This window comes from Megalobrama amblycephala, linkage group LG10, assembly GCF_018812025.1.
Source record: "Megalobrama amblycephala isolate DHTTF-2021 linkage group LG10, ASM1881202v1, whole genome shotgun sequence".
In the NCBI taxonomy this organism is placed as follows: domain Eukaryota; kingdom Metazoa; phylum Chordata; class Actinopteri; order Cypriniformes; family Xenocyprididae; genus Megalobrama; species Megalobrama amblycephala.
The window spans coordinates 37,402,545-37,420,616 of NC_063053.1; the positions used below are offsets into that span (position 1 = coordinate 37,402,545).

The window sequence follows — 18,072 nt, forward strand, 5'->3', positions numbered from 1 at the left end:
ATGCTCAAAAACTCTTGAAAATTGGCACACACATTGGAATCCGCGGCCATTAGGACGCCGGAGAGGCTGGTACCCGGGCGTGGCAGGGGGCTCGACAGCGCCCCCTTGAAAAAAGTCTGAAAATTTGGTCCATATATTAAACACGCTTGCACGTATTAGTATGAAACTCAGTACACATATAGACCTCATCGGCCGAACAACTTTCGTGCTCTAAGTTAAACACCACGCCAACAGGAAGTCAGCTATTAAGGGTTGTTTGAAAAACGCATGCTCTGGAATTTGATATACTCCTCCTAGACGATTAATCCGATCGCCACCAAACTCGGTCAGCATGAAGTCAAGACACTGATGATTAAAAATTGCCAGGGGATTTTTGATATCTCGAACGGTTTGGCCGTGGCGAGGCAACGAATTTATGGCGAGAAAAAGGAAACAGGAAATGTGTTATAACGTCTGCATACATATATTGATCTTTATGAAACTTCACGAGTGTGTTCGTTATAGGAGTCTGATCACATGGATGTGACTATTGTGAGTCAAAGTTATAGCGCCACCAACTGGCAGCAGGAAGTGTATCACTTTTTGAAATGTTTTGAGATCACCCTCTTATTTTTACCTGATTTGCTTCAAACTTCATCAGTGTAATGTCAATACACAGCAGATGTAGACCTATGACAGGATTTTTGATATTTGAAATATTGTTGCCATGGCAACAGGTCAAACTGTAATAATATTCTTGAGTGTTTTTGAGGCTCTTAACATGCTTCAAATTGCATGAAACTCGACACACACATCAATATTGTCAACCAGTAGACATGGACAAAGCCATAGAAATGGGCGTGGTGGAGGGGCTCAGTAGCGCCACCTTTTGACAAAAGTGGGGGGGTTAGTTTTTCCTACAATCACCAAACTCGGTACACATATTGTTCTCATCAAGCCGGACAATTTTCTAATTTACATTCATTAGCTCCGACCAACAGGAAGTCAGCTATTTTGGTTTGAATGTTAATTTTTTGAAAAAACAGGCTATGAATTTTATACTACTGCTCCTACAGGGTTTATCCAATTTACACCAAACTTTTTTTAACTTGTTGCTAACACATTGAAGTTGTTTAATTGCAAACGGATTTTGGATATCTCAAACGGTTTGGCCGTGGCGAGGCAACGAATTTATGGCAAGAAAAGGGAAACAAAGTGTTATAACTTCTGCATACATTAATTGATTTTGATGAAACTTCGGCTTAGTCTTCGTTGTACAAGGCTGATCACATGGATGTGACTATTGTGATTCAAAGTAATAGCGCCACCAACTGGAAGCAGAAAATGTGTCACTTTCAGCATACATTGAGATCACCCTCTTATTTTTACCTGATTTGCTTCAAAATTCATCAGAATAATGTTAAAACTTGGCACATGTAATCCTTTGAAAATGGGCAGGGAGGAGGGGCTCTATAGTGGCACCTTGTAGTGCAGTAAATGTGGAGTGAATTTGACATAGTCCTTTGATGTTTAACCGTTTTAAGTGCCTATTGCCCGCTGTGCACAGTTGCCCTGAAGCCACCGGGGTGGCGGTGCCACCGGGCTTGGGCCCGCCATCGCTGCTCGCAGCTATATTTTTATTTTTATTTTTTAATTTTTTTTTTTTTTATTTTTTTTCCGTCTTCCGGGGCTTTTTGGGGGCCTTAACATGCTCAAAAACTCTTGAAAATTGGCACACACATTGGAATCCGCGGCCAACAGGGCCGGGCAGAAGCTGGTACCCGGGCGTGGCAGGGGGGCTCAACAGCGCCCCCTTGAAAAAGGTCTGAAAATTTGGTCCATATATTAAACACGCTTGCACGTATTAGTCTGAAACTCGGTACACATATAGACCTCATCGGGCCGAACAACTTTCGTGCTCTAAGTTAAACGTCACGCCAACAGGAAGTCAGCTATTAAGGGTTGTTTGAAAAACGCATGCTCTGGAATTTGATATACTCCTCCTAGACGATTAATCCGATCGCCACCAAACTCGGTCAGCATGAAGTCAAGACACTGATGATTAAAAATTGCCAGGGGATTTTTGATATCTCGAACGGTTTGTCCGTGGCGAGGCAACGAATTTATGGCGAGAAAAAGGAAACAGGAAATGTGTTATAACGTCTGCATACATATATTGATCTTTATGAAACTTCACAAGTGTGTTCGTTATAGGAGTCTGATCACATGTATGTGACTATTGTGAGTCAAAGTTATAGCGCCACCAACTGGCAGCAGGAAGTGTATCACTTTTTGAAATGTTTTGAGATCACCCTCTTATTTTTACCTGATTTGCTTCAAACTTCATCAGTGTAATGTCAATACACAGCAGATGTAGACCTATGACAGGATTTTTGATATTTGAAATATTGTTGCCATGGCAACAGGTCAAACTGTAATAATATTCTTGAGTGTTTTTGAGGCTCTTAACATGCTTCAAATTGCATGAAACTCGACACACACATCAATATTGTCAACCAGTAGACATGGACAAAGCCATAGAAATGGGCGTGGTGGAGGGGCTCAGTAGCGCCACCTTTTGACAAAAGTGGGGGGGTTTGTTTTTCCTACAGTCACCAAACTTGGTACACATATTGTTCTCATCAAGCCGGACAATTTTCTAATTTACATTCATTAGCTCCGACCAACAGGAAGTCAGCTATTTTGGTTTGAATGTTAATTTTTTGAAAAAACAGGCTATGAATTTTATACTACTGCTCCTACAGGGTTTATCCAATTTACACCAAGCTTTTTTTAACTTGTTGCTAACACATTGAAGTTGTTTAATTGCAAACGGATTTTGGATATCTCAAACGGTTTGGCCGTGGCGAGGCAACGAATTTATGGCAAGAAAAGGGAAACAAAGTGTTATAACAGCTATATTTTGTTATTATAATTAATTCATATTATAAGTAAAGTATACATTAGTAGATACTTATATCTCTGAATATTTACTATTCTGTGTAGTTTATGATAGTTTATGTTACTTGGCTAATATTTCCATTCATAAGCTATTTTTACAAGACTGTACAGTCTGTCAGCTGTTTGTAAAACCATTATTACTTTTTTTTTTTTTTTTTTTTTTTACATTTCTCAATAGATCATCAAATTGATGTTGCGAGAGGTGCACTTGGTATAACCAAAATACAAATGGAAAAGGTAAGAAATGAGCTTTACTGAAAAGAGTTATAGGATTGGCCTCGTTTTCCCACATAGTGCTGTAGAGTTTTAATGTAGTCTACATGTTGAGAGGAGGGTTACTGAACAATTAAATTTGATTATGGTGATCAATTAAGCGGCCTGAGTACAATTATTCTAGGCATTTGTATACTGTCACAGACACGCCAGGCTCCACCATCAGCCAGTCACAGCGCACGCAATCACCAGAGTACTAATCACCGGCACCTGCACCCCATCAGCACTCAGTATAAAGGACTCACACTCACACACACTCACTGTCCGGTCTCGTTTGTATCATACTTACCTGTATGCTTACCTTAAGGACTCCAGATGATCTATTTACCTGTCTCCAACGTCTCCTGTTTCCCTCGTGTGCTTCTCCATCTGTGTATGAGTGTTCCAAGTCTCCATACTCTCCAGCGTCATTCAAATTCTTCACTCCTACAAGAAGGACAGTATTACCACTCTGCATTGCTCCATTCATCTATACTTCACGTTATACTCACCTGCACAACTGTTATACTCTACTGGTATCAATAAACATCACTGTTTGTTTTACTCCTGCCTCCGACCCTTCTGTGTTGTAACAGAAGACCGGACCTTCAACAGCCGATACCAGTATGAGTCACAAGGACCCATTTCAAGAGCTCGTAGACGCCCTACGCCGAGCGCTCACTCCTCAACCACGTCACCGTCACCCGCCGTTGCTTCCGCAACCATTGCTTCCACTCCTTCCTCTGTGATTCACGCCAGTCCCATGGCCAAACCAGCGCCCTATTCAGGATCGGCGGAGGTTTGCAGCAGATTCCTCCTGCAATATGAACTGGTCCTAGTCTGGGTAAACCCAGCCTGATCTGCCGGCGATTTGATTTCGCTCGGCAACTCAGTCTGGAAACCCGTGCATTCACTTCTGCTGCGCTGTTACACTTTTGCGGGAACCAATCACAGACGGGCTTATCCACCTTGCTCGCTATTGGCGGATATAACACGATGACGATAGAGAAGCGACGGCAAGCAGCTTTCAAACTCTATCCCTGCGTCTCAATCAGCTCCCTAGTTCCCTAGGTCGTGAATCAGTATATCATGAAAGTGAATGTGGCTGATTCCCTGATCAGTGCCCTGACTACTGGACTAGGTAGCTGATTGAGACACACGGTATCTGATCTACCCGTCTCTCGCACGACCGTCACTCCAAAATTACAATGCACAATCACAGTGACGCCAATTGTGTTAAGCATTTAACTTATCTGAGAGAAATGTAGCAGAACGTTGATCCGACAGTCTCTTCATAGGAAGATTACAAACGGCGATTGATGACACACAATGATTCTCTGCTGTTATTTTGGTGCTTTGCTTCACGATGTGAGTACAGGACTCTTTTACTTCAATGCCCTTTGATGGTAGACAATATTTTTATTATTTGCTCTATATGTTTCGTCTCCCTGCTTCTTGAATCTCGCGACTGGAATTCTTTTTGGTTGTCATGACAATGACGTAGTTTAGGGCGGCTATATTCCGCGTTCATTTACACTGAACCAGAACAGTATCAGAGTCGCCTTTTAAACTCTCGACGATGCTGAATGACTTCTTTAGTTAGCAAACAGATTGCTCGAGTGGGTGTAAATACCGATCACTTTCATGTTTTTTTGCACAACCTGCAAAAATCGCTCGATGCTGATTGAGACACGGTAAACCTGTCTGGAGTTTTCGCATAGTTCTGCAAAGTACGTCACCCGGATCGTTGATCTGATTGGTTGAAGGACTATCCAATTGCGTGACTAATGCTCGTTGATCACGCCTCTTGTGCAGTAGGAAATACATAGCAAACTCCCCAGACCAATGTTCAATTTTAAATTGAGCTTGGTCTGGTGATAGCCAGACTAAACTGGTCCTGGAGATGCAACCGCACCTCTACCCTGACGACACATCGAAAATTGCGTTCATCATCTCTCAGCTGCAAGGCAAAGCTTTACAATGGGCGGACTCTCTTTGGTCACAGAAAGGTCCTGCTGTGCAATCATACTCCTCCTTCGTCTCACACTTCCGTGAGGTTTTCGGTAAACCTGTCTCTGACTCGTCTGCTGGTGAGAAACTTTACAATTTAAAGCAATGATCATTGTCTGTCAATGAGTATGCTTTGCAATTTAGAACGCTGGCCGCTGCTAGTGGATGGAACGAGTAAGCTCTCATCACCTCCTATCGTCAGGGTCTGGAACCTAGAGTGCGGTTGCATCTCGCTGCATACGAGGATTCCATCGGCCTCGAACGCTTCATCCAGCTGTCCATCCGCGTAGGCTCTCATATGCAGTCGTGTATAGAAGAACGCCAGGGCCAGTCACTTCCCACCATCCTCCTCCGTCGGTCCGAACCTGTCAGCCCTCCAGAACCAGCCAGCGAACCCATGCAAGTGGATACTTCCCAACTTTCTTTCGCTGAGCGTCAACGAAGGATGACCCTGAATCTCTGCTTATATTGTGGTGCTCCTGGGCATGTCATATCTGCATGCCCCATTCGTCCTCCTCGTCCCATGGTGAGTGCTATCATTCCCTCCATTAAGAAGATGAAACCACTCACTACTGTTGTAAACCTTACTGCTGCTGACGTATCTGTTCCAGTGGTGGCACTCCTCGGTTCAGGGTCAGCAGGAAATGTCATCTCCGGCTCCCTCTGCAGACAGCTCCAGCTCAAAACCACGCCCTCTCCGACCATCTACCAAGTCCACTCCATCACGGGCAAACCCCTAAGCCGAAGAAAGATCAGTCGGTGCGTGGGTCCCCTTCAGTTGCATGTGGGAATATTACATGTGGAAGAAATCCATCTGCTGGTTCTGGAGGAATCCACCTCTGACGTGGTTCTGGGGCACCCGTGGCTAGAACAGCACAATCGAACCATCTCCTGGCATACGGGCGAAATCCTGAAGTGGGGCGAAACCTGTTTCTCCAACTGTTTCTCCGAGTTTCCTGTTTCCAAGTCTCCTTGTGCGAATGATCTCTCCATCTGTACCACCTCTATCGAAAGTCCTGTTGAGAAACGTTCCGTGGATATTCCAGCCTGTTACGCCCCCTTCAGTGACGTTTTCTGCCCACAGAGAGCCTCCAAGCTGCCTCCACACCAGCCATGGGACTGTGCCATCGATCTGTTACCGGGTGAGCCAGTGCCCAGGGGAAGGATTTACCCCCTGTCAGTACCGGAGGAGAAGGCCATGGAGGAATACATAAAAGAGGCACTCAATCAAGGTTACATCCACCCGTCTACTTCCCCTGCTGCTTCGAGTTTCTTCTTCGTGGCGAAAAAGGACGGAGGCTTGCGGCCCTGTATTGATTATCGTGCACTGAACAAGATCACCGTCAAGTTCCGGTATCCCCTTCCTCTCGTCCCAGCTGCCCTAGAACATCTCCGTGGTGCCACTGTGTTCACCAAGCTGGACCTCCGCAGCGCGTACAACCTCATCCAGATACGCAAGGGGGATGAGTGGAAGACCACCTTCGTCACGCCCACCGGCCACTATGAATATCTCGTCATGCCGTACGGCCTGGTCAACACCCCCTCCGTATTCCAGGATTTCATACATGAGGTGCTCCGGGAGTTTCTCCATCGATTTGTCCTCGTCTAAATAGACGACATACTCATCTACTCCCGGAGCTTGGCCGAACATCGCCACCACGTTGCGGATGTCCTCCAACACCTACGACAGTTCCATCTCTTCCTGAAAGCTGAAAAATGTTCATTCCATCAACCCTCAGTTCACTTCCTCGGTTACATCATCGATCACAGTGGCATCCGGATGGACGAGGGGAAGGTGGAGGCTATCAAGTCCTGGCCCACACCATCCACAATCAAAGAACTCCAGCGCTTTCTTGGCTTTGCTAACTTCTACCACCGCTTCATAAAGAATTACAGATCCATTGTTCATCCACTCACCAATCTACTCCGCAACCAGCCCAAGTCTCTGTCCTGGACTCAAGAAGCCACCAACGCCTTCGAAGCCCTCAAGAAAGCCTTCACCACCGCTCCCCTCCTCGTCCACCCAAATCCAGATCTGCCCTTCGTCGTGGAGGTGGACGCTGCCACCGCAGGAGTGGGAGCGGTGCTATCTCAGCAGCAGGGGACGCCAAGTAGACTCCATCCATGTGCCTTCTTCTCCCGCAAGCTCAACCCGGCGGAGGTCAACTACGACATCGGTGACCGCGAGCTCCTGGCCGTCAAGCTTGCCTTGGAAGAGTGGAGGCATTGGTTGGAGGGAGCTAAACACTCCTTCTTGGTCTTAACTGACCATAAGAACTTGGAATACCTGAGAGCTGCAAAGAGACTTAATCCCCGTCAAAGCACGGTGGGCCATGTTTTCCTCCCGATTCGACTTCTCGATTTCCTATCGCCCTGGCTCCAAAAATGTAAAGGCAGATGTCTTGTCCCATCTCCATTCTCCAGGAAAAGAACGAAGAACCTGAAACAATTCTCCCCGAGACAATCTTTGTGAGCCCCATCTCCTGGTCGGAAGAGACCTTACCCTCCTCCAATGCCTCCACCAACGCTCCGCCGGGTTGCCCCCAAGGCTTGCAGTACATCACAAGGACACAACGCACTCCACTGATTCACTCTGCTCACACGTCACTTGGCACTGGCCACCCGGGGGTCAATGAGACCCTCTCGCTGCTAAAGGAGCACTTCTGGTGGCCCAACATGGCCAACGATGTCAGAATGTACGTGCAGGGCTGCAGGGAGTGCGCCATCTCGAAGAGCCCTCGCCATCTGCCAGCCGGCAAGCTTAATCCTCTGCCCATTCCTGAGCGACCCTGGTCACACCTGGGAGTGGACTTCATTACGGATCTCCCAGCTTCTGATGGACACACATGCATCCTGGTAGTAGTAGACCGCTTTTTTAAATCCTGTCATCTGATCCCCCTGAGAGGTCTACCTACCGCCATGGAAACGGCAGAACTCATGTTAAATCACATGTTCCGATACTATGGTATTCCCGAAGACATCGTCTCAGACAGAGGACCCCAATTCATCTCTCGTGTATGGAAGGCGTTCCTATCCCTCCTGGGTGTGACCGTCAGTCTGTCATCTGGTTACCACCCTCAGTCGAACGGGCAGACGGAAAGGAAGATTCAGGAGATCGGCCGCTTCCTGCGTACCTTCTGCCATGGCCACCAGGACTCCTGGAACCAGTACTTGGGTTGGGCCGAGTACGCACAGAACTCTCTACGACAATCGACCACCGGACTCACTCCATTCCAGTGCGTGCTCGGTTTCCAACTCCCACTGTTCCCCTGGGACGGGGAACCATCCAACTTTCCAGCGGTCGACTACTGATTCCAGGAGAGCGAGAGGGTTTGGTACTCAGCCCACCATCAACTGCAGCGAGCCCTACGCAGACGCAGGACGACAGCGGACCTTCGACGTTCCCATGCTCCCTCCTATCAACCGGGACAGAAGGTCTGGCTGTCAAACCGGGACATCAGACTGCGTCTGCCCTGCAAAAAGCTGAGTCCCAGATTCATTGGCCCATTCACTATCACCAGACAGATCAACACGGTCACTTACCAACTCAAACTCCCTCCACAGTACAGAATTCACCCCACATTCCATGTGTCTTTATTAAAACCTCACCACCCTTCTGTTTCCCCCCCCCACAGAGCCTGACGTGGCAGCCGCCGAGCCTACGAGGTTCGTTAAAAATCTTGGACTCCTGGCGACGTGGTGGTCAACTGGAATACCTAGTGGACTGGGAAGGCTACGGTCCCGAGGAGCACTCTTGGGTCCCCAGAAATTACATCCTTGATCCCAATCTTCTTGAAACATTCCACGCCAGCCACCCTGACAGACCTGCCCCACGTGGAAGAGGACGGCCACCACGACGTCGGGGTCCTCGGCCCTCAGGAGTGGGCCATGGGAGGGGGGGTACTGTCACAGACACGCCAGGCTCCACCATCAGCCAGTCACAGCGCACCCAATCACCAGAGTACTAATCACCGGCACCTGCACCCCATCAGCACTCATCAGTCACAGTATAAAGGACTCACACTCACACACACTCACTGTCTGGTCTCGTTTGTATCATACTTACCTGTATGCTTACCTTAAGGACTCCAGACGATCTACTTACCTGTCTCCAACGTCTCCTGTTTCCCTCGTGTGCTTCTCCATCTGTGTGTGAGTGTTCCAAGTCTCCAGCGTCCATACTCTCCAGCGTCATTCAAGCTCTTCACTCCTACGATCACAAGAAGGACAGTATTACCACTCTGCATTGCTCCATTCATCTATACTTCACTTTATACTCACCTGCACAACTGTTATACTCTACTGGTATCAATAAACATCACTGTTTGTTTTACTCCTGCCTTCAACCCTTCTGTGTTGTAACATATACAATACCAAAAAGTGTTGAAATGAGATGCAGAGATACAGACTTTCAGCCCATTGTGTTTCTCTTTTGCAGATAAATAGAGCTTGGACCAAAGAGGAGAGAAAGAAAATGAAGGAATCCATTCTAATGGCAGGTGAATAACTTGATGAAATATAATTTATTTTGCTTTGTTATAATCTGTTATATAAATATGTATTTTGGAACAGGAAACAAAGAAATTTATGAATATGAAGAATAATTTATGAATAAAACTTACGTATACTTACGTATACTATGTCAGTCTTGGTCATTAGACTGAGGCAATTGACTAATACTTTTTAGATGCCACACCATGCTTGTTCATTTCAGTTTTGTACATATGTAATTTAAGGTAGAATATCTATCTTAGAATAAGATGACCAACTTAACTTACTCTAATGGAAAATTTGATAATCATGTCAAGGTTTCCCATGCACACTTAGCTAGAATAATATTACACTAATCAGAGGTTGAGGCTCACCCTATTTAGACTGATATAATAACACTTTGTTGTTTTAAACAGAAATTCCATTATTATTCTCTACAGTCTAAGGACACATGACTAATGCCAGTTTGTTAGGTTGAGCTCTAAAACTTCAGTGGCGTGCCTCAATGCTCCATCTAAGCTGAATTTCAGTCCGTTACTAAACTGATGATAGATTTGTGGTGACATGGTTTAACATAAAGTACTATAGCTAATAATTTCAGAGTAAGTCAGAATAAATTCAAATGTAAAAATTTTTTATTGGTCAGGTGAGACAGAGAATTCAAATGTTAATTTCCAGAAAAGTCCTTTGTTTTCTCAGGGAGTAGCCCTCTCTGGGTCCTAGACAGCTCGGCTATAATTTATAAGTTAAATATACTTAACTTACAATTTCTTCTCCAGTTCAGTTTCAAGGGATGGATTTTGGACAGGTGGTGGAGGTTCTCCTAAGTGATAGTGACATAAGAAATAAACTGCAGAAACACCTGGAGGGGGAAAAACAACAGCAGCAAAAATATGGTGAGTGTCTGGATTAAGATAACATTTTTAATTAGAATGTATTTAGTAATTTACTTTAAAGAATAAAATAAGTCGGCCTGTATTCACAAAGATTTTTATATTATCACTTCTCCAAAGAGTTTTTAGCTAAGAAGTTTTGTGGGGGGAATCTTTAAAAATCCTTTACTTGTTTTAAATTGTCATTTTCCTGTTAGTTAATCATAATTTCAATTTTGTTTCCAAGTGAGTGGAGAAGCCTCTACTTCAGCGTCTGCAGTGATGGTTCCTAATCCAAGCGGAGATGATGCTCAAGTCCTACAGCTGCTGAAGAAGATTGACAAAATGGTTGCAGGAAACAACAGCACTGAGATCTATTTAGACTATTCAGAGATAGAGAAAATAATTGAGAAAGAAATAAAGAAATTCAAAGAAAGACAGCAGAGAGAAATTAGAGGGAAACTAGAGAGAAAAATACAAGAAACATTTCACAGATTCACAGACAAAATCAAGAGTCTAGAGGAAAAGATATCTCAGAATGCAAAAAGAATTACTGAGCTTGAAAGAAAAATGAAAGAAGAAAGAGATGAAGCAAAAATGAAGGAGCTAGAGAGAGAGCTGGAGAGAGAGAAACAGAAAAGGCAGAGAACTGAGGAGAATCTTAGAGAATACACTGAAAAGTGGGAGAAGGAGAGGGCTGAAATGGAAGAGAGACAGCAACAGAAAATGGAGAAGATCATGATGTACTTAGGAGAGATCCTTCCTCAAATCATAAATATTGTTTGTAATTGGAAACTTTCAAAGACTCAGAGTGTAGAAATGCAAGAAATGTTGGACTTGACAGCACCAAAAAGGAGAAGAAATAGCATGGATGCACCTCCAATGTGTAAGTCACATCATAAATGTATAGATTATCACATGTAGAATCTAAACCGTTGGGAGAAGAACAACTAAACAGTAGTGTGTTCAAAATGTGTGTTGAAAAAACTGTAAGCAAACCTAATCCACAGGGAAGTGTGACATCTGCATTAAACAGCAAATTCCATGAAACCAGAAGTGAGAGAGCTCGATTCACAAAGAACTAACATAAAGAGGGAATGTTTGCTAAACTACGTGCTGTCTCTGGTTACCAGGTATTAGAAACAAGTGATTGACATTTATTTTTACAAATTTCTCTGAGGGAATGTGGTAAACAGCATCTTATATACACGTGTTGTGATAGACAGAACCAGATCAACAAGCTCCTTCCAACTTTTGATTAAAACTCTGACTTGAAATTTTGTCAAGTCAAGTCACCGTTATTTATATAGCACTTTTTACAATGCAGATTGTGTCAAAGCAGCTTTACAGTGATAACTGGTACATTATTTTGGCTGCACAGCAGCTCTTAAAGGGTTAGTTCACCCAAAAATGAAAATTCTGTCAATATTTACTCGTTCCACACCCGTAAGACCATTGTTAATCTTCGGAACACAAATTAAGGTATTTTAGTTGAAATCCGATGGCTCAGTGAGGCCTGCATAGCCAGCAATGACATTTCCTCTCTCAAGATCCATTAATGTACTAAAAACATATTTAAATCAGTTCATGTGAGTACAGTGGTTCAATATTAATATTATAAAGCCACGAGAATATTTTTGGTGCGCCAAAAAAAAACAAAATAATGACTTATTTAGTGATGGCCGATTTCAAAACACTGCTTCAGGAAGATTCGGAGCGTTATGAATCAGTGTATCGAATCATGATTCGGATTGCGTGTCAAACTGCTGAAATCACGTGACTTTGGCGCTCCGACATGCTGATTCATAACGCTACGAATCTTTCTGAAGCAGTGTTTTGAAATCGGCCATCACTATATAAGTCCTTATTTAGTTTTTTTTGGCGCTCCAAAAATATAAATATAAATATAAAATATAGGCCTCACGGATCCATCGGATTTCAACTAAAATATCTTAATTTGTGTTCTGAAGATTAATGAAGGTCTTACGGGTGTGGAACGGCATGAGGGTGAGTAATTAATGAATAATTAATTTTCATTTTTGGGTGAACTAACCCTTTAAAGGTGCTCTAAGTGATGTCACGCGTTTTTAGGCCAAAACATTTTTTGTCACATACAGCAAACATCTCCTCACTATTTGCTAGCTGCCTGTCCCCTGAACACACTGTAAACAAACGCAGTCTCTGTAGTCGCCACAAGCTCCGAAAATGGCAATAAAAACAAACTGGTGCAGCCTGGACCACGAATAATAATAAACATGCTCCAGCCAATAAACCGACAAGAATGATTTTAAATGCGCGTTCATGACTGTTTCAGGAAGCACGGAGGGGAGGAGGAGGAGGAGGAGGAGGGAGGGTCTAGCTAGCCTCTGTTTTGTTTGACAACACTAAGAACATCAACAGGAAGTTACTCCACCCAGGATCGCTTAGAGCGCCTTTAAAGAATAGTGTCAATGCAGGCAGATCAAAGCACTGTTGAATATCAAATGTCAAGTGAAATGTCAAGTGTCCCCAACTAAGCAAGCCAAAGGCGACAGCGGCAAGAAACCCAAACTCTAACAGGTGACATCAGATGGCAAACAGGTGGCAAATAGGTGTTAAAATGGAGAGGAAAAAAAACCTTGGGAGGAACCAGGCTTTTTTGTGTGGCATATTCAGTTCTATGAACCTATAGAATGCTGTGCAAGCTTTGCAAATGTTCTGATATTAAAAGATGGAGCATTACAACTAATGTTTTTTCCCCCCAGTTATCTTCATGTTGACTATATAGCCATTTTAATATGTCCTGTTCTGACAATCACAATCAATTGTTTTAAACCCACTATCATCATTATTGTTTACTAGACTGAAATGGAATAAAAAAGCCTAAAAATGAAAATTATAAAATATACAGCATATATTGCTGTAAACAAAATATACAGTAAGATGCTAAAATAGAATAAGATGGATTATCTTAACATGTTTGTGTCACATAAAGGTTTCCTAATCAGCAATAATTAAATTCTTTTTCTACCTCTATTCCAAACTCTCCAGTGTCAGCTCCTGGATCAGAACTCAGGCTGATTCTTATGGGGAGGTCTGGATCTGAGAAGAGTGCAGCAGGAAACATGGTTCTAGGAAGAGAGGAGAGGATCCATAGTGGAGCATCTACAGAGAGCCAGCAGAGCGGGATCAGACAGGGGGAGGTGGCTGGGAGGAAGGTGACTGTGGTGGAAACTTCTGACTGGTTCTGCTCAGGAATCTCCCTGGAGGAGCTGAGACAGGATTTTGAAAACTGTGTCCGTCTGTCTGCTCCTGGACCCCACGCCCTCCTCCTAGTTATACCAGTCAAAGAGTCTGCTGGAGAGGAGAGAGAGATACTGGAGAAAATGGAAGAGATCTTTGGAGAAAGGCATTGGAGGAACACCATGATCCTCATCACGGTTACTGATGAAGAACAAGAGAAGAACATTGAAAAGTTTGTCCAATCAGGCCATCAGGAGTTCCAGAGACTTATAAAGAAATGTGGGAACAGGTTTCATTGTCTCAACATTAATCAGAGCGGAGATGATTCTCAGGTCTCACAGCTGCTGGAGAAGATTGACAAGATGTTGGCAGGAAACACAGAGAGATTCTACAGCAGTGAGATCTACCTGCTTAAATCTCAGATTCAAGAGATGGAGAGAAAGCTCAGGAGGGAGAAGGAAGAGAGTGATACACTTCACAGGCGAAATGAGGAAATGGAAAGGGAAATACAAAAACTGATAGAGAATCTCGCAGAGTTAAAACCAATTCAAGATTCACAAGATTCAAAGTGTATTATTTCCTGATTGCATACTCTCGTACTGACCATAGCATAAAAAATTATAGATATACACACTATATTGCCAAAAGTTTTGGGACGCCTGCCTTTAAATTGACATGAACTTTGATGACATCCCATTCTTAATCCGTAGGGTTTAATATGGAGTTGGCCCACCCTTTGCAGCTATAACAGCCTCAACTCTTCTGGGAAGGCTTTCCACAAGGTTTAGGAGTGTGTTTATGGGAATTTTTGACCATTGTTCTAGAAGTGCATTTGTGAGTTTAGGCAGTGATGTTGGCGAGAAGGTCTGGCTCACAGTCTCCGCTCTAATTCATCCCAAAGGTGTTCTGTCGGGTTGAGGTGCAGGCCAGTCAAATTCCTCCACACCTCGCTCATCCATGTCTGTATGGACCTTGCTTTGTGCACTGGTGCGCAGTCATGTTGGAACAGGAAGGGGTCATCCCCAAACTGTACCCACAAAGTTGGGAGCATGAAATTGCCCAAAATGTCTTGGTGTGCTGAAGCATTAAGAGTTCCTTTCACTGGAACTAAGGGTTCAAGCCCAACCCCTGAAAAACAACCCCACACCATAATCCCCCCTCCACCACACTTTACACTTGGCACAATGCAGTCGGGCAAGTACCGTTCTCCTGGAACCGCCAAACCCAGACTCGTCCATCAGATTGCCAGACAGAGAAGCGTGATTGGTCACTGGCGCCGTGCTTTACTCCACTGCATCCCACGCTTTGCATTGCACTTGGTGATGTAAGGCTTGGATGCAGCTGCTCGGCCATGGAAACCCATTCCATGAAGCTCTCTACACACTGTTCTTGAGCTAATCTGAAGGCCACATGAAGTTTGGAGGTCTGTAGCTATTGACTCGGCAGAAAGTTGGTGACTTATGTGCACTGTGTGCCTCAGCATGCGCTGACCCCGCTCTGTGATTTTACGTGGTCTACCACTTCATGGCTGGGTTGCTGTTGTTCCCAATTGCTTCCACTTTGTTCTTATACCACTAACAGCAGACCGTGAAATATTTAGTAGTGAGGAAATTTCACGAATGGACTTATTGCACAGGAGGCAACCTATCACGGTACGACACTGAGCTCCTGAGAGTGACCCATTCTTTCACAAATGTTTGTAGAAGCAGTCTGCATGCCTAGGTGCATAATGATATATATATAAATGTATAATGAGAAGAAGATACTTATCACACCCAAACCCTTTTCCTGAGGAACACATAATATGGACTTTGAGTCAGTTTTTGCTATGGTTGGAATGGCCCAACAACAACTAGAAGTTGAAGTCACTAGATATAACCTACTAACATTCAACAAGATACAACTAGAGAGACCACAGGAATTAGGGAAGAGCTGAAAAGACTATAATTAATGAATATGCATAAGAGACTTGTGTAACAGCGGCAGAGGGAGGAGAGTGTGTAACAGTGGGAATGAACTGTTGGCCATTTAACATGTTTAGTGGATAGAAGAAGGCTGTGATAAAATTACTAACATTATAATAATACTTATGTAGCCCAGTAAGAGTTATTATTAAGCACATTAACACCTATTTACTGAGTAATGGAGTATTTATAAGAGTTTATGATTCAGATAGTATCATAACTGATCAGATAGTGTCTGTGTGCTCAGTTGATATTATCAAAGGGTACATATCACACACAGTTTCTGCCAATCTCATGTTAATCTTGAGTATACCTATAGAGTAGTAGTGCATCCTTCATGTCTCCGAAAAGTCTTTAGTTTTATCATGTTTATAAAAGATACATACACTGTACCGAGTCTTTCCAAAAACAGCAGAGCGCGTGCGTGCCGTGTGAGCGGAGCTAAAGAGTCACGAGCATGCGCAGCTTTTGTATCATCTGCAAGCTATCAATGGTCAGCTAAACAACTGTATTTAAACACACACAATACACCATCGCATTATCCCTGGATAACTTTTGAATCACTATAATGAATATAGCGTATATTGAATGATGAATTTATAAATTCACTACGTTCGTGTTGTTTATTATACGCACTCAGGCGCCTATTGCCAACAAAACAGACATTCGAAGCAGTTTTACTCTCAGTTTTAGCGGTTCGACTCATGACTGGGATCATTATCACTGTGACCGCTCCGTCTTTCAGTTTCAAATGATCTGTAAATCCAGTGTAGAACTGGGCCTTGTTTATGAAACCATAAGCGCCAATCCTGAGGGCTCGAGCAGACGGAAAAACACGAGATATTCTCCATTCATTTTAACCAATAAAAAATTGATTGCAACTATCAGTTTCTGTGGTTATTTTAATAACAAATATCAGGAGTACATCAGTGTAATGTAAGAATGATCAAATTACCAAATGACCATAAATTATCAAATTACTTCCTTAAAGGGGTGATGAACTGAGAAATCAAATTTTCCTTGAGCTTTTGACATATAAGAGGTCATCATACTATAAGAATATCCTGTAAGTTTCAGAGCTGAAAACTTCCTTGTTAGTCCAAAAAACACTTTAATTGACACCAGACCCAGCGAACGACAGGATTTTCAAAGTGGGGATCTATGAGGTCAAAGGGCAGCAAGCTCCGCCTCCGCAGAAGAAGATCAACGCCTACTTCATCACTGCCTGTTTAGCCCCGCCCACCGATTCACGCATGACATGCAATAGGTTGTTTGCACATGACGTCACTGATGCAAGTGAAATGTGGCTGGAGGGCAAGCAGTGATTTTTCTATATAGGAATCCTATCACAAACTCAAAATTCATATGTTTTGCATCGTTTATGGTTGCTCAAATTGATCAAACCGAGAAACCACAATGAGCTCTTATCGTTTACGTAACATATCGTTTTTTAACTTTAAAAGTTCTCACCTTTTGTAGCGTTTTGCATCTGCCAATACTGAAATTATTTATTATTTATTTATTTCGAGCAATAGTGACATAAAGCAATAGAAGCATTTGATTATACAAGGTATGCTCACCTTACATAAACAACATAATTAATCAATTGCTCGAAACGGAGTGGGAAGAAGTCAAACTTATTTAAACCCACCCCAGGTGTGTTACAAATTAACAGAAATACAAAAACAAGAGTAGCTGCTTCCTTAATTAGTAATGTTATCATATCTCTCAATTTCATATGTATTTATACACATATGGAGAAGAAAAGAAAAAAACAAAAAAACAAAAACAAGCATATCTTAATACACTCATATATTACCACAGGTAACAATTATAGTAATACCAACAATGGTAACCACAATACCAACAAGGTAAGACACACAGCCAATAAATACATCAGCAGACAATTAAGCCCCACCGTCCTTGTACTGTGAAAAAACCTTCTGTTTATATAGAGTTTTGAACTGACGAATGCTTTGACATTGTTTATATTCGAGCCCCAGCCCATTCCATATTTTAACCCCACATACAGACACACAAAAACTCCTCCTGGTAGTTCTGACCATTGGTATTGAAAAGTTCCCATAGTCCCTCGTACTGTACAGCCGCTCTCTATGCGTGAATAACTTTTGTATGTTAACAGGTAATAGATTATGAAATGCTTTAAATAAAAATTGTGCTGTGTTAAATTTGACAAGATCCTGTATTTTTAATAACTTTGATTTAAGGAAAAGTGGATTTGTGTGTTCAAGATATTCAACTTTGTGTATAGTACGTATAGCCCTTTTTTGTAAAATAAAGAGTGACTGTATTGAATTATT

At 43.1% G+C, this 18,072-nt stretch overlaps 1 protein-coding gene across 2 annotated transcripts; it reads left to right on the top strand.

Moving 5' to 3' along the window:
- Positions 1–2,923: 2,923 nt before the first annotated feature.
- On the top strand, positions 2,924–14,534 carry LOC125277549 (trichohyalin-like). 2 transcript variants are annotated; one of them, XM_048206003.1, is made up of 5 exons: positions 2,924–3,177; positions 9,641–9,701; positions 10,473–10,589; positions 10,813–11,451; positions 13,596–14,534. In XM_048206003.1, exons 1-5 carry the CDS (start codon positions 3,169–3,171, stop codon positions 14,369–14,371), a joined length of 1,602 nt encoding a protein of 533 aa, XP_048061960.1. In that variant the 5' UTR covers positions 2,924–3,168; the 3' UTR covers positions 14,372–14,534. The 2 variants fall into 2 exon arrangements, with proteins under 2 accessions (XP_048061960.1, XP_048061959.1); XM_048206002.1 differs by lacking the exon at positions 2,924–3,177 and having other exon boundaries at positions 8,919–9,701.
- Positions 14,535–18,072: the final 3,538 nt, after the last annotated feature.

Excerpts from the sequence above, each read along its gene's own strand:
- LOC125277549 (XM_048206002.1), top strand. The coding sequence starts at position 9,596 with ATGCAGAGATACAGACTTTCAGCCCATTGTGTTTCTCTTTTGCAGATA. Across the intron at positions 9,702-10,472 it reads GGAATCCATTCTAATGGCAG|TTCAGTTTCAAGGGATGGAT; the intron begins GTGAATAACTTG and ends TTTCTTCTCCAG. Across the intron at positions 10,590-10,812 it reads ACAACAGCAGCAAAAATATG|TGAGTGGAGAAGCCTCTACT; the intron begins GTGAGTGTCTGG and ends TTTGTTTCCAAG.